At 36.3% G+C, this 17,706-nt stretch overlaps 1 protein-coding gene across 1 annotated transcript in view; it reads left to right on the plus strand.

Moving 5' to 3' along the window:
- Nucleotides 1-17,706, plus strand: part of LOC127416750 (ventricular zone-expressed PH domain-containing protein-like) — a 212,719-nt gene that overhangs the window by 80,331 nt on the left and 114,682 nt on the right. Inside the window, exon 6 of the mRNA XM_051656286.1 lies at nucleotides 3,523-3,732. Within this exon, the coding sequence (XP_051512246.1) occupies nucleotides 3,523-3,732 (210 nt within the window). The remainder of the gene's footprint in view (nucleotides 1-3,522; nucleotides 3,733-17,706) is intronic.

Here is a 17,706-nt window from a genome sequence, read left to right on the forward strand (position 1 = left end):
AAATAAAAGTGCAAGACCAAATGAGTGTGTTTGTGTGTGTGGTATTTTTTTGCCTTTTTTTTTTTTTTTTTTTTTAGATCCCCTCTCTGAAGAGTCCAAATATCATGTCAATGTGCTTCTGAGAACGGCAGCGAATGTATCTCTAGTGCTTAAAGGGAGAGTTCACCCAAAAATGAAAATTCTGTCATCGTTTGCTCAGCCTCGTGTCTTTCCAAATCTTTATGACAAAAGATTTTGAAGAATATCCTGGCCACTCTTTTTTTATTGAATGAAAAAGAATGAGGACTCAAAAATGACAGTAAAAGCATCACAAAATTGATCCGATGGCTTCAGAGGACTTGAAATATAATGCACTAGTCCAGTGTTAATTTTCACAGTTTTTTATTTTAGTAATAATTGTTGTATTTTAATGAAAATATCCTTTAAATTGTGTCATCATGTCACATTCATTCAATTGAGTCAGTTTTACTCAGAATAAAATAGTATATAATATTAGTCGACAAAATAACAGTCTAGTTGATGAATATGTACAAAATGACAAAAACATGTATTTGACTGTAACAGACCAAACTTCAACCAAATATTCAGTTATTTAAAAAAAAACTGTATAAATTACTTACAATTAAGCTATTTAAACATTTATCAAACATATTAAAGATTAATATAATTAATGATTAATAAGATTAATGCACAAGATTAAACAACATGAGAAAACTGTCCTGAAAGCCTGAGCTCATAATATCATAATGAATATACTAAAGTATTAGCTACTTTTTAGAAGCTACTCTGTAAGGAATTCCCCACGTTTAAATAGTTTAGGATATAGCGCGTTTTTAAGAAAATGCTCTATTCACTTTGCAAGTTGAGCATTCTGACCAGTGTGCAAATTAGTTTGTTCACCTGTTCATTTGCTTCTTCTCTGTGCAGATAAAATATTATGTTAATGTTGAAGGATATAGCCGATTGATGTCAAATATACAGGATGTGTTTGAGTAAGGTAATTAACCCGTTAGTAAAGTTCATTGTACACTGAAAACCCTAATAAGTTAACTCTACTCAATTGATTTGGTAAACTTGTTCCCTCAGTTGTATTGAGTAATGGCATCTCCAAAACTTGTGTGATTGTTTACTTAAATTGATGATCATATAAAATGAACTTAACTATTTAAGTTAATTTAACTAGGTGCAAGTATACTTTACTCTTTGCTATTTCTATTTTGTTATTGCTATTGCTATTTGCTATTTAAATATTGTTGTTTCTACTTAACAATTTTAATTGAATGGACTCAACATTTGGTCATAGAGCTCAAATAAAGAAGATTATAACTGATTATGAAATGCATATACAGTTGAAGTCAGAAGTTTACATACACCTTAGCCAAATACATTTAAACTCAACACAATTTCTGACATTTAATCATAGAAAACATTCCCTGTCTTAGGTCAGTTAGGATCACTACTTTATTTTAAGAATGTGAAATGTCAGAATAATAGTAGAGAGAATTATTTATTTCAGCTTTTATTTCGTTCATCACATTCCCAGTGGGTCAGAAGTTTACATACACTTCGTTAGTATTTGATAGTAGGTTGGGTGAAATGTTTTGGGTAGCCTTCCACAAGCTTCTCACAATAAGTTGCTGGAATTTTGGCCCATTCCTCCAGACAGAACTGGTGTAACTGAGTCAGGTTTGTAGGCCTCCTTGCTCGCACATGCTTTTTCAGTTCTGCCCACAAATTTTCTATCGTATAGAGGTCAGAGCTTTGTGATGGCCACTTCAATACCTTGACTTTGTTGTCCTTAAACCATTATGCCACAATTTTGGAGGTATGATTGGGGTCACTGTCCATTTGGAAGACCCATTTGTGACCGAGCTTTAACTTCCTGGCTGATGTCTTGAGATGTTGCTTCAATATATCCACATAATTTTCCTTCCTCATGATGCCATCTATTTTGTGAAGTGCACCAGTCCCTCCTACAGCAAAGCACCTCCACAACATGATGCTGCCACCCCCATGCTTCATGGTTGGGATGGTGTTCTTCGGCTTGCAAACCTCACCCTTTTTCCTCCAAACATAACAATGGTCATTATGGCCAAACAGTAAAAAAAAAAAAAATTCAGACCAGAGGATATTTCTCCAACAAGTAAGATGTTTGTCCCCATGTGCACTTGCAAACTGTAGTCTGGCTTTTTTTTTTTGGTGGTTTTGGAGCAGTGGCTTCTTCCTTGCTGAGCAGCCTTTCAGGTTATATCGATATAGGACTCATTTTGTTGTGTATATAGATACTTGTCTACCCGTTTCCTCCAGCATCTTCACAATGTCCTTTTGCTGTTGTTCTGGGATTGATTTGCACTTTTTGCACCAAACTACGTTCATCTCTAGTAAACAGAATGCGTCTCCTTCCTGAGTGGTATGATAGCTGCGTGGTCCCATGGTGTTTATACTTGTGTACTATTGTTTGTACAGATGAACGTGGTACCTTCAGGCGTTTGGAAATTGCTCCCAAGGATGAACCAGACTTGTGGAGGTCCATAATTTTTTTCTGAGGTCTTGGCTTCTGATTTCTTTTGATTTTCCCATGATGTCAAGCAATGAAGCACTGAGTTTGAAGGTAGGCCTTAAAATACATCCACAGGTACACCTCCAATTGACTCCAATTAGCCAGTTAGCCAATCAGTTAACTTAGTGTATGTTAACTTCTGACCCACTGGAATTGTGATATAGTCAAATAAAAGTGAAACAATCTGTCTTTAACAATTGTTGGAAAAATGACTTGTGTCATGCACAAATTAGATGTCCTAAATGACTTGCCAAAACTATAGTTTGCTAATATGAAATGTGGAGTGGTTAAAAAATTAGTGTTAATGACTTCAACCTAAGTTTATGTAAACTTCTGACTTCAACAGTAAACCTGTAAATTAGTTGCACATTCACAAGAAGGACTGAGATAGTGTTAACAGAGATCACATGAAACAACTATATACAACAAAACAACATAAATAATACTACAAAAGAGTTAAAACCTATATGAATTCTTAATATCAACTGTTTGATTGCCCCATATGTTCCCTTTGACCACGGAAACATTACATTTTTGTCTTCGATATAACTGACAAAAAAAAATAAGAAACCTTCGTCAGTAATTTTGTTGATGAGATTTACAGTGCACTTGTCATATGGACAACATTTATGATACCTTTGTTTTTTGTGTTTTTTGGAGCCTGACAACCTCAGTCCTTGCGTTATACTGTAGTAATAGTATTAGTCCATTAGCTTTGATTGTTTGGATGAGAGCGGCCAGGATATTCTTGAAAAATTCACCTTTTCTGTTGCATGGGGAAAAAAGGGGGTTTGAAAACAACATTAAGATGTGAAAATAATGACAGAATTTTAATTTTGGGGAAAATATTCCTTTAAACCTTTTTAACCCATCAATGTGCTTTTCTCTCCTCTTTCTCATGCTTTAGTCCACATCTTTTTTTTTTTTTTTTTTTTTAAATAATGTTTTTCTCTCTTCTTCAGGTGTTGTCATCTTTGGTGCCATCTCTGATTGGCTATCTCAGTGACTGTGATTTGAGTGACACTGCCCTGGGTGTGCTGATGAATGTTGCTCAGGCTTGCCACGCCCCTCTCGCTCCCTACCTGTCCACGCTAAGAAATGTGGGTCAGAAGAACCCTGTGTTGCTGGGACACATCGCTAAGATTCATGGGGCAGTGGGACTGACCAGTGAGGTGGGCATTTAGCAGCATAAGAATGTGTATCAATTATGTTCAATTACTCATAAACCATAAGCAGGCCCACATAGAAGAAATTGTGCCTTGTAGAGTTTTAATGACTGAACTTAGAATCATATAGATAAATGTGTAAATAAAGAAAACACAATTTGGCAATAAGGTAGAATAATAAACTTAATTCAAGACCAATTTTCTGAAAACAGCTTGTATTATCATACACAATTTTTGTTTTTGAAGTAATTTTATCTTTTTAAGGATGCTTAGATATTTTTGCTGGAAAACAAGACAAAAATAATGATGTATAACATGATTTTTGCAGTCTCTCTGTGTGTTTGTGTGTGTGTGTGTGTGTGTGTGTGCACGAGCCAGCCTGTGTGGGTCTCTTTTTTTTTCTTTGTGATTGTATATTGGCACGCTGGACTGTTTGTTCCAGTGTTTTGTGTCATTATCAGAGTTATTCCATCATGTTAGAGAAATCAGTAGAGCATAAAATGAATTTAGCTCTTTTTGGACTAGTTTAGCACACACTTGTTTTTGCAGCTTTCACTGTTTTTTTTTTAATCTTTTCTGTTTCTTTCTTCCTGTCTGTCCGTCTCTCACTCTAATGTCTCTTAATTTGCACAAGCCTCATATTCCCTCAGAACGGCTGCCAACATCAGCTTGCTCTCACATTTGTTCAGAAAATGCCTCATTTATGGCTCTTGTTCTCTCTCTCCCTTTCTCATTTCTCATGTTTAATCTTTTTCACTTCCTTTCCTTTTGTTTCTTCATAGTCTGTCACGTTTTTGCCTTATATTCTTCATTCTTTGTTGTCAGTGGTGTTTGCCAAGGCCAGCATCATTATAACTATTGATCATACTGTATTTAGAGTTAGGTAGAGATCAACCCATATATCGGTTTAACTGATTATTTGGTGCGAATAGCTGCTTTTTGGAACTATTGGTTATCAGCAATCAGCACAATATATATATATATAAATATATATATATATACATATATATATATATATATATATATATATATATATATATATATATATATATATATATAATTTTTTTTTTGTCTTATTCCTCCATGTTCCTGTGTGGCTGGTGCTGGAGGGTTCTCTAGACGTCATACAAAAACGATCACTGACACCTCCTGGGGATTTGCTGTGTCTTAATCTGGAGGTCAACCGATAGTGGATTTTACCGATACGGATAACTAAGGTTGTGGAGGCCGATAACCAATTAATCTAAATCTGTCATCATTTAATTATGATTATTTTTATACGATGTTATAAAAAAGACACATATGAAGCGTAGACATTATTGAATGTTTAATTGACCTTTTGCTAAGCTCCGCCCCCTTGGTTACGGTCGCTCGCACTGACAAGCTCTGCAGAACTCCCCATTGAGATGAATGGGATACTGCCATGAACGGCGTGGTTTTTGGCTAAATATTCTCATAAACGGAATTGGTGATGTTCTTACATGGGCTGGAATGAAAAGTGACATTGTAAGGCATATTAACATTTTTTGTAAAAGAAATTGGTAAATTACACAGTAATTTGATTGAAAATTGTAGAAACTGTGAATCAGAATTGAGGCAAACAATGTCACAGTCACTTGAAAAGAGAAAAGCGTCATTTGATTGTGATTACACACTTGATTACATTAGTGTAAGTGAAAAGAACTGCTTATAACGTATCATAACACACTCACTTTGATGCTGTGAACTCTTTATTTACTAACTGCCTTTACTAAGACCTGAAACAATACATAAATGAATTAATGTTAAGTTATTAGCTTTGATTTACCTTGGAGCAAATGTAGGTGTCCTCTCTGATGTTATTCATGTTCATTTGGGAATGAGGTTTAATACATTTTAATCTATAGTATACTCTTCTCGACATTTATTTAGAGTTTTTTTTTTTTTTTTAAAGTCCGTATCCTCTCTGGGTACCTCATATCATTATTACATATTACAGTATGGAAAGACTAAGACTTTTTTTTTTTTTTTTAACATTCAGTTAATTGATTTTAAAAACTGTCAACCAATTAATTGATTATCAGCGTTTTCCAACACCTTAGTTATCATTATCGGCAAAATCCACTATTGGTCGACCTTTAGAGTTAGTGCTTTGAACAAACTCTAACTATTACATTTTGGCATGTAACTTGCACAGACATGAAAAGTACATCAAACTATGCAATTGGACTTAAGAATAGAAATAGAAAGAGGGAGCTAAGCCATGCCTATGGCATAATAGAGACTTGGGGGTGGGTTCTCTTGATTTGGTAGAGTAAGCTCTTTTGGGCCAGTAAGGGACCACTGAACACCCTAGCAAACAGAGACATTTTTACCAAGTCAGACATTATCAAAGTCAGCCTTCATTCTGAAGGTCTTCTTTCCATTTTCCACCTGCCGTGAGTTTAGTGGGGTCACACAGTTTATGGTGAGTTTAATAGTGTATTACAATTTTATGTAATTGCGCTTGTATTTTCTGTGTCACAACCAAATCGAAACTCTGTTTTTAATATTTTATTTTATTTTTAATTATGAAATTATTTTAGATTTTATTTTTTTTCCTAATTTTAAGTAGTTGCAACAAAAGTAGCATCAGAAAAACACGATGTGCAAAACATGATTATTTTGTCAACACCATTAGATCTGTTGTTTGACTGTTTTTACAATGGAGACGGATGGAGCTGATAGTCAGTTATAAATCATCCTGTATTCTAAATGCATGCAGAAATTGAAGCGAATGCTAGATTTGTCAATATTTATAATAATTATTTGACACATTGTTTTGTATCTGATGGTTTTGACACATAAGGCAAGGCAAAAACAAATTTTTTCGAGAAAAAAAAGGGAAGAAGCAGGAGGTGATTTTCTCTTAACATGTTTAACAGACTAATCCAAAAAACTAAAATATTTTTTTTCTTTTTTCCCCACTACTGAAGAATGAGTGCACTAGTGATTCTTTTCACTTTGTTTTGTATGTCCTCCTCTCCCTCACTCTTTTCTTTAATGTTAATTGAGTAGCGTGGAAGTGTTGACACAGTTCAGGACTGTTTGTGACAGCATTACTAAGCATTGCTCATCTCTGAGATGAAATTCCATAAAAAACTGCAAGTTGGCTGGGTAGAGTGATGATGAATCACATTTTAACACTCTGTCACAAGTCCAAAGAGAAAGAGTGCTAACTTTCTTTCTCTCGTTTTCTCTGTCTGTTTGGTAAACTGATACCTACTGCGTCTTAGTCATTTCCCAGTGTTTCCTAATGTATTTGCTTTGGAGATGGCCCACATTCTGACCAGCTGTGATCAGGGACATGTGGAGATGAAATGGCACAAGCTGGACGAGTTTGGTTTGGTCCAGTTATGCTCTGAGTGGACCTACTCAAAGCTCCCACTAGCCCAAGAAAAAAAAACAGTCAAGAAAATATGACACCGTCTGCAGATGTATTTTTGTACAGTTCTGGAAGAATGAAAGAAACATCCAGCACCAATCACAAACGTAGTTAAAACCATTTTATACACTCTAGGATCAGTTCTTAGACATGATAAACATGTATTCAAGCAGTTGAGGTTTTCTAGCTTCAGTCTGCTCACTTGATGGCCAACATTTCACAGCAGTTGCTTCATGTGCTGCATTCAGAGACCATTTTGGCTTGTTAAAACTCATGGAGATGTGTGCCAAATTACTGAATGCAGAAAAATGGTTGTTTCTTCCTTTCAAAATACAGTTGTGCTCAAAAGTTTGCATACTCTGACAGAAATTGTGAAATTTTGACATTGATTTTGAAAATATGACTGATCATGCAAATAAACTGTCTTTTATTTAAGGGTAGTGATCATATGAAGTCATTTATTATCACATAGTTGTTTGGCTCCTTTTTAAATCATAATGATAACAGAAATCACCCAAATGGCCCTGATCAAAAGTTTACATACCCTTGAATGTTTGGCCTTGTTAAAGACACACAAGGTGACACACACAGGTTTAAATGGCAATTATAGATTAATTTCCCACACCTGTGGCTTTTTAAATTGTAATTAGTGTCTGTGTATAAATAGTCAATGAGTTTATTAGCTCTCACGTGGATGCACTGAGCAGGCTAGATACTGAGCCATGGGGAGCAGAAAAGAACTGTCAAAAGACCTGCGTAACAAGGTAAAGGAACTTTATAAAGATGGAAAAGGATATAAAAAGATATCCAAAGCCTTGAAAATGCCAGTCAGTACTGTTCAATCACCTATTAAGAAGTGGAAAATTCAGGGATCTCTTGATACCAAGCCAAGGTCAGGTAGACCAAGAAAGATTTCAGCCACAACTGCCAGAAGAATTGTTCGGGATACAAAGAAAAACCCACAGGTAACCTCAGGAGAAATACAGGCTGCTCTGGAAAAAGACGGTGTGGTTGTTTCAAGGAGCACAATATGACGATACTTGAACAAAAATGAGCTGAATGGTCGAGTTGCCAGAAAGAAGCCTTTACTGTGCCAATGCCACAAAAAAGCCCGGTTACAATATGCCCGACAACACCTTGACACGCCTCACAGCTTCTGGCACACTGTAATTTAGAGTGACGAGACCAAAATAGAGCTTTATGGTCACAATCATAAGCGCTATGTTTGGAGAGGGGTCAACAAGGCCTATAGTGAAAAGAATACCATCCCCACTGTGAAGCATGGTGGTGGCTCACTGATGTTTTGGGGGTGTGTGAGCTCTAAAGGCACGGGGAATCTTGTGAAAACTGATGGAAAAATGAATGCAGCATGTTATCATAAAATACTGGCAGACAATTTGCATTCTTCTGCACGAAAGCTGCGCATGGGACGCTCTTGGACTTTCCAGCAGGTCAATGACCCTAATGCACATGGCCAAGTTGACCCTCCAGTGGTTACAGCAGAAAAAGGTGAAGGTTCTGGAGTGGCCATCACAGTCTCCTGACCTTAATATCATCGAGCCACTTTGGGGAGACGTGCAGTTTATGCAAGACGACCAAAGACTCTGCATGACCTGGAGGCATTTTGCCAAGACGAATGGGCAGCTATACCACCTGCAAGAATTTGGGGCCTCATAGACAACTATTACAAAAGACTGCATGCTGTCATTGATGCTAAAGGGGGCAATACACATTATTAAGAACTAAGGGTATGCAGACTTTTTTCTTTGTTGTCATGTTTTGTTTTATGATTGTGCCATTCTGTTATAACCTACAGTTGAATATGAATCCCATAAGAAATAAAATTAATGTGTTTTGCCTGCTCACACATGTTTTCTTTAAAAATGGTACATATATTACCAATTCACCAAGGGTATGCAAACTTTTGAGCACAACTGTATGTGGTCGGGCAGTTAGGGGAGATGGGACAAAAAAATAAGCAGGAAAATAAAACAGTTTGCACGGGTTTACAGTGCCTCATTGAGACGTATTGTAAGGCATTGAACATTGGCACCAGTGTTGGGGTGTAAGTAAACTAAAAGTAGCAACATTACTAAAGCCACGCCTGCAGTAATACATTTTCGTTTAAAAAAGCATTAATTTTGCTGTGCTTACGCCTCTCATCAACACTTATAAATTATTATTTTAAGTTTTATTTAGTGTTTTATCTGTCACCTAAATTGAAATGTATTTATTCAAATACCATTTTTGTTTTGTGCCAGAAAACAAACTAATAAAATTAAGAAGTTAAGTTCAATTAAATAAATAAATCTAATAATTAATAATTGTTGCCCACTTACTACTATGCAGTAAGCTGCTCTTTGTTAGTAGCTTTTTATAAAGCTAGCTTGACCGAAGTTTAAATACTTAATCATGAGTAAGCTAAGTTTCAAAGAACACTGATTTCCACACACACACATTCAAACACCACAGAGGATCAGAACATTGTTGGATGGTAAATCTCGGAAGATTGGTTTAGACAAGCCAAACTGCTGTTTTTTCCGCTGTGTAGTACAACAGGCTGTGAATCTGCATTTCTCAAAGTGTTCTGCCCTTGCTGGAAAAAGCAATTATAGTTAAAGAGAAAAATGCATGATTCAGTTGATTTAGTATGTGCAAGTGGTTGGATTTTTTTATCACAAAGATCTGAGTAACTAAGAGGGTTCCTTGAAATGACGCAGCCAAAAAGTCATATGTCGTCTACAAAGGAAAGTGTAAGCGGTAGTTTTCTCTCGAGGGACATCAACATAGCACGCCATTGTAAACCACAGAGCCGTCAGTCAATCACATTGGCATTTGGAGTAATATATGGTGAGTCATGTATGATGAGTTTAGACAGAGAACTTTTTACAGTATTTATGGTAAACTATAGTTATTGTCTTGTTTTATGTCCATTACAAATTACAGTGGTATGACTGATGAGTCCCTTGCAAAGTTTTAAATTTCTCCACTAGCAAAAAAAGCAAAATTGAACTACAATGTTGGTATTTTCTTTTCTTTATTTTTTTGCATCATATACCATGGGAATACCATGTTTTTGGACATGTATAATGGTCATACCATGGTAATCTTTGGATTGCAGTACCTCAGAGTTTAAACTCCCTCAAGGTTCAGAAATAAAAAAAGTACCAAACAGTACCATGGAACTACCATGTTTTTGGACATATACCATAGTACACACTAAAAAATATTTTGTCAGATAACCTAAAATGTGCTTCATACTGTATTATGGCACCTAAAAAACATGTTTTATTTAGGTCATAAAATATTTGTTTTAGTATTATTTGAAGTACCTTAGAATACCATGTGAAATCTCATAAAGAAATGTCCAGGTCATTTTTCACTCCAAAATCAAAAGAAAAAAATATATTTTCCATAAAGAAAAGAGAACCTATTTTAGGACCAAGAAAAATGTTTTAAAAAACTGTTGTGATTTTTTTTATTTTTTTTTTATTTATTGTTTTATGAAAGTACTGTAATGAGGATCATCCTCCCAGACACAATGATTTTTTCAAATTAAAATCATATATTTTTTTTAATCAAAATCAGCAGAATTTCAATTCAGCACAACACATACAATCCGTATGTGTACTTACGATTGTAGTTTACATATTACAATTTAAATGAACATATCAGTCTTTTTGCGTTACAGTAATCACAATTTGATGAAGAAAATATGCAAAAAAATCTTCGTCACTCAAAAATGAACGTTTTCATTGTTTACAGAAAAGGCGATGTTAAGCAGAATGTTAGCCTCAGTTTAAGTGTAGCATTCACTTATGAAAGTGAGTGGTGATATAAGGCTAACATTTTGCCTGACATTTCCTTTTTTTTTTTCACAGACGAAAATTAAATGGGTTTGGAACAACATGAGATTGAATAAATGATGACAGAATTTTCATTTTTGGGTAAGTTGAAGGCTTCAGTTTCATCATGCGTGATCATTTCTTTTTTCGTTCTTTTGATAGTGGGATGAAATATCCCGACAGTGCAGTTTTTGTGATATTCACCCAAACCATGGTACATGAATATGGTATCAGTGTTGGGGAGTAGCTAACTACATGTAGCGATGCTACTAACTTAACATTTTTCAGTAGCTTGACAGTGGCTCAGCTGCTTTAAAAACAGAGTAGCTTTTCCAGTAGCGAACTACTTTTTCCAGTAAGTAGCGGTGTAGCGTGACCAAACGCTACATCATGTTGGTCAGATTATAACTAATAGCCTTCCTGATTGTTTAGAAGCCAAACTTTTACCACAAAACATCCGACATCTGGCAGTATATTTCTGTCTGCTGATCAGAATCAGGCAGCGTCATCTTCTTTTGTAATGGCAGATCACAAACAAAAATAGTGAATTACCATCATCTACTGAGAGCTTATTGCAGCTCACTTGGATAAGAAGAGATTGTCTGATGGTTATGTAAAGCGAGCAACCAGTTTGTTTACCATTACAAGAAGTACAGGGGCAGGTAAATCTGAAAATGATGAAAGAACAACATTTTATTCTTCTATGAAACAAAGAATGTTTCAGACACTTTGTTCTTAATAGATCACACAACAGCATATTTACCTTTACTATTTTAAATAAAATAATTCAAAAAGTTATTATTGCCTTTTGAGGGATTTTGTTTCTGTTCTAAATATGTTTATTTCGCTTCTCATCATCTGTGCGTTATTGGGAGCAGTGAGTGAATTATTATTATTATAATATTTATAAATACACTCTATATATTATTATGTTGGCTTGACAAGGCATACTATGGCAAGGGTCTCGCCCATGAAAATATTTTTTTTTCTCTACTATGGCAGTCAATGCAAGAAAGTTGTCAAATCATATCTCCCAATCAGAATGACATAGAGACATGGGGGCAGGCTCATTTCAATCGGGTTACCAATCATCTTGGAAATGGTGTAGCCACGCCCTAGCAACCATTTACGGCACCCTAGCAACCTCCCCCATAGACTTCCATTCAAAATGGCTCAGAAGGATATCTTCAGAACAGAATGACGTAAAGCTCTTATGAGTCAGGTTAGTAAGCAGCCAATAAGAATCTCTCTGTTCACTGGCTAGCCACGCCCTGGCAACCATTTAGAGCACCCTAGCAACCAACACTATAGCTTTCACTTAGAGTGTGATATCTTCGGATCAGAATGTCTTAGAGATGACAGTTGGCTTGTTTTAATTGGGTGGGCAATCAGTCTACAACTGTCATCATGGGAACTACTTAGCCACGCCCTAGCAACCATTTAGAGCACCCTAGCAACCAAACACCATTGACTTCCATTCAAACTCACTAAGATGGGTATCTCAGTATCAGAATGCCGTAGAGACTTCCGGGTTGACTTATTTCACTCAGGATGGCAAGGAGCCTTGATAAGTATCACCTTGGTAACTGCCTAGCAACCAGATGGGGTTACCCTAGCAACCAAGAAACAAATCACATATCTCTGCACCAGAAAATCGTAGAGACTTCTGGGTTGACTTATTTCACTCAGGATGACAAGGAGCCATGTTAAGTATCACCTCAGTAACTGCCTAGCAACCAGATGGGGTTACCCTAGCAACCAAGTAACAAATTATATATCTCTGAACCAGAAAATCATAGAGACTTCCGGGTTGACTTATTTCACTCAGTACGCCAAGGAGCCTTGATAAGTATCACCCTGGTAACTGCCTAGCAACCAGATGGGGTTACCCTAGCAACCAAGTAACAAATCACATATCTCTGCACCAGAACATCGTAGAGACTTCCGGGTTGACTTATTTCACTCAGGATGGCAAGGAGCCTTGTTAAATATCACCCTGGTAACTGCACAGCAACCATATGGGGTTACCCTAGCAACCAAGTAACAAATCACATATCTCTGCACCAGAACATCGTAGAGACTTCCGGGTTGACTTATTTCACTCAGGATGGCAAGTAGCCTTGATAAGTATCAACCTGGTAACTGCCTAGCAATGACATGGGGTTACCCTAGCAACCAAGTAACAAATCACATATCTCTGCACCAGAACATTGTAGAGACTTACTGTTTCGTTCATTTGACTCAGGGTAGCAAGAAGCCTTTTGAGTAGCACCTTGATAACTGCCTAGCAACCAGATGGGGTTACCCTAGCAACCAAGTAACATCACATATCTCTGCACCAGAACATCATAGAGACTTCTGGTTACGTTCATTGGACTCAGGGTAGCAAGGAGCCTTTTGAGTATCACCCTGGTAACTGCCTAGCAACCAAATTAGCTCACCCTAGCAACCAAGTAGAAAAACACATCTATCTGTCTGTCTGTCTATCTATCTATCTATCTATCTATCTATCTATCTATCTATCTGTCTGTCTGATATAATGAATGGTCTTATAATCTATAAACTTTGAACTTTTAAAACTACTACTTAAACTTGTAACTACTTCAAACTTAAAACCTTCAAACTTCAAGAAATCATTTATGGCATGTATTATTATGCAACAATCTAGGATGTTTTTGGACCTGAACAAAGAGCAACCTCTGATTGTGACCTGTAAACTGGTGCTTGCATGTCATTGGCAAAAAAGTCAGAAAATACAATGAGCATGAACCCAGGTGAGGGGAGAAACAAGCCCTGAGTCTTTATTCACATATTATCCACACTAAATATTATGTGACAAGAACAACAAATGCCAGCCCAAGGAGAGTTTGTATAAAAATTTGATCTTTAGGGAAGTAGGCTACACCCGGCCACAGCAGGACTGAAAAGTGTGAAGTATAAAAAATATTTTTTAATGGCATCTGATCTTTATTGTTTTGATTTTATACTGTTGTATTTTATGGCCATTATTAACTGTATTAATGTTACTATTCATTAAATGTATTAAATACATTTAATATATTTAAATAAACACATTCAATGTATTTAATACATTAATTCATAAATGTCATTAGTGTAATTTTTTTATTAATATTATTGGTTTGATAGTAACATAAAAAAAGTATTGCTTCAATGTAGATAGCTACTTTTTGATAGTAACTTGTAGAGTAGCTAACTACTTTTTCAAAAGAGTAGCTTGACTGTAGCTTAACTTGTAGCTTTTCAAACAACAGTTTCAGAGTAGCTTCCCCAACACTGTATGGTATTACCATCTGACCAAATACTGTCACTGTACCTTGGTACAGACAGTTCTTTTTGTAAGGGTCGTTATGCTCTTTACATGCTTCCACTAAAGGCTGATTTATACTTCTGAATCGTACCTATGTCTTAGGTTCCACATAGTGGCCAACGCGTTGGTTTGCATTTATAGTTCTGCGTCATTCTGTGAGTACACAGCCAAAATGCTAACTATATGTTTCATAAATAAACTAAATCAATGCAAGCAATGTAATTTCTGGATTCAAAAGTATATATTAAATTATTGTAGCATCAAAAACGAGTTCCAAATATGTAAACATGTTGAAATGTAGGAACATATTATTTATTATACAATTTTCCTGCATTGCAGGCAGAAAATAAATGAGGAAATGATTGTATGCTTGCTCTTGAGTCACTTAAATAATAATACCAAAATATTCTGACATACATTTGACGTTCCGTGCTGAAAAAGAAATCTTCAAATTAATTAATAACTACTCGCCTGAATAACAAAAATGGGTGTCATTTTAAAGACTTTACAATGCGTATAGGCAATATAACCAGCTTTTAATTTGCTTACAAATTAGAAGTATTAAATTTCCATTACTTATGATTATTTACTGAACACAGAGGCTACTGTCAAACAAATGGGCAAATCATCTTGCCAATCGGAAAGTTTGCGTGTAGAATACAAAACATATTATTTCACTCACATATCAAATTAATATAAAGTTTATAAGCTGTAAACGGATATCTTTTGTCACGTTTCGCTTGTAACTTCATGAAACACAAACAGAATAAAAAAACAGCAGATGCCCCATTTGAGACAATTGCTTTAATGGTTCTGAGTCCAAATACAATGTGATATGATGCATAGATATTAAAATAATCTTGGATAAAATGTGACACTACCACAGATATCGTTGTTATTATCCTGGGAGGCAGTCTCTGGCTAAAGTGGGCCAATCACAGCTGTTGCTGTCTGCGTCGATGCAATGCGCAGTCACATTTTTGAAGAGGTGCACGTCAGGCTACGGCGTAAGCTACGCCATAACTGCCTATGTCCTAGGTTCGACACAGAAGTATAAATTGGCCTTAAGTCTTGAAGAAAGAGTCAAGCTCTTTTTTACAAGTGATTAATTTAATCAGATCTCTTCCAGACCTTGACTCTCATTTCCTCTTGCAGATGTATGAGGCTTGACTGGATTCAGTCTCATGCAGAGCAGAAAAAACAAACATCTATTAAACCCACATGAACAACACGATGTCATGTAAGGGTTGGCCCTGTGGCTGCATAGGGCTACTACTATACAAAATACATGTGTTGTTTTTTGATCACAAGTAAAACCAAATAAACCTCAGTGACAGGTTTAGCTGCGTTCTTGTAATGTCCAAACAGGCTTTCCCCCCTTCTGCTTGTTTATTTGCAGATGTCCTCTGCAGATGCATTGTTTGTGGGGGATTACATTGATTTTAGAGCCGGTTTGATTACGTCTTTGATTTCAAGAGGAAAAAGCGGTTGATTTCTCTTTGTTTTTTTCTGATTTGTGATAGGGTTACTGTGGGAAGACTTCATCCATTGCTTTAGAGCAGGGGTCTTCAACTATTTTTGGACCAAGGCCCCATTGGTGGGTAGAGAGACGGAGCTGGGACCCCTGTTACATATTGTATTAAATTGAGTGTTGGGTTTTATGCCTATAAAAACATGTATGGTAGGCTACCATATTATTGTATGTACAGTTGAAGTCAGAAGTTTACATACACTTAGGTTGAAGTCATTAAAACTCATTTTTTAACCACTCCACAGATTTAATATTAGCAAACTATAGCTTTGGCATGTCATTTAGGACATCTACTTTGTGCATGACACCAGTCATTTTTCCAACAATTGTTTACAGACAGATTGTTCCACTTTTAATTGACTATATCACAATTCCAGTGGGTCAGAAGTTTACATACACTAAGTTAACTGTGCCTTTAAGCAGCTTGTAAAATTGCAGAAAATGATGTCAAGCCTTTAGACAATTAGCCAATTAGATTCTGATAGGAGGTGTACTGAATTGGAGGTGTACCTGTGAATTTATTTTAAGGTCTACCTTCAAACTCAGTGTCTCTTTGCTTGACATCATGGGAAAATCAAAAGAAATCAGCCAAGACCTCAGGAAAAAAAAAAACTGTGGACCTCCACAAGTCTGGTTCATCCTTGGGAGCAATTTCCAAATGCCTGAAGGCACCACGTTCATCTGTACAAACAATAGTACACAAGTATAAACACCATAGGACCACGCAGCTATCATACCACTCAGGAAGGAGACTCTGTCTCCTAGAGATGAATGTAGTTTGGTGCAAAAAGTGCAAATCAATCCCAGAACAACAGCAAAGGACCTTGTGAAGATGCTGGAGGAACAGGTAGACAAGTATCTATATCCACAGTAAAATGAGTCCTTTATCGACAGTGCTTCAAAACCGCCATAAAAAAACCAGACTACAGTTTGCAAGTGCACATGGGGACAAAGATCTTACTTTTTGTAGAAATTTCCTCTGGTCTGATGAAATAAAAATTGAACTTTTTGGCCATAATGACCATTTTTATGTTTGGAGGAAAAAGGGTGAGGCTTGCAAGCCGAAGAATATCATCCCAACCGTGAAGCATGGGGGTGGCAGCATCATGTTGTGGAGGTGCTTTGCTGTAGGAGGGACTGGTGCACTTCACAAAATAGATGGCATCATGAGGAAGGAAAATTATGTGGATATATTGAAGCAACATCTCAAGACATCAGCCAGGAAGTTAAAGCTCGGTCGCAAATGGGTCTTCCAAATGGACAGTGACCCCAAGCATACCTCCAAAATTGTGGCAAAATGGCTTAAGGACAACAAAGTCAAAGAATTTGAGTGGCCATCACAAAGCTCTGACCTCAATCCGATAGAAAATTTGTGGGCAGAACTGAAAAAGCGTGTGCGAGCAAGGAGGCCTACAAACCTGACTCAGTTACACCAGTTCTGTCTGGAGGAATGGGCCAAAATTCCAGCAACTTATTGTGAGAAGCTTGTGGAAGGCTACCCAAAACATTTGACCCAAGTTAAACAATTTAAAGGCAATGCTAACAAATACTAACAAATTGTATGTAAACTTCTGACCCACTGGGAATGTGATGAAAGAAATAAAAGCTGAAATAAATCATTCTCTCTACTATTTCACATTCTTAAAACAAAGTATTGATCCTAACTGACCTAAGACAGGCAATGTTTTCTATGATTAAATGTCAGGAATTGTGAAAAACTGAGTTTAAATGTATTTGGCCAAGGTGTATGTAAACTTCTGACTTCAACTGTACATACTTTATGATGTTTGTATTGTAAAGCTATTGAAATAATCATTAAATAATGTACAGCAGGGATCTGCAACTTTTCTGACATGAAGTGACATTTTTCATT

This window comes from Myxocyprinus asiaticus, chromosome 26 (genome assembly GCF_019703515.2).
Source record: "Myxocyprinus asiaticus isolate MX2 ecotype Aquarium Trade chromosome 26, UBuf_Myxa_2, whole genome shotgun sequence".
In the NCBI taxonomy this organism is placed as follows: domain Eukaryota; kingdom Metazoa; phylum Chordata; class Actinopteri; order Cypriniformes; family Catostomidae; genus Myxocyprinus; species Myxocyprinus asiaticus.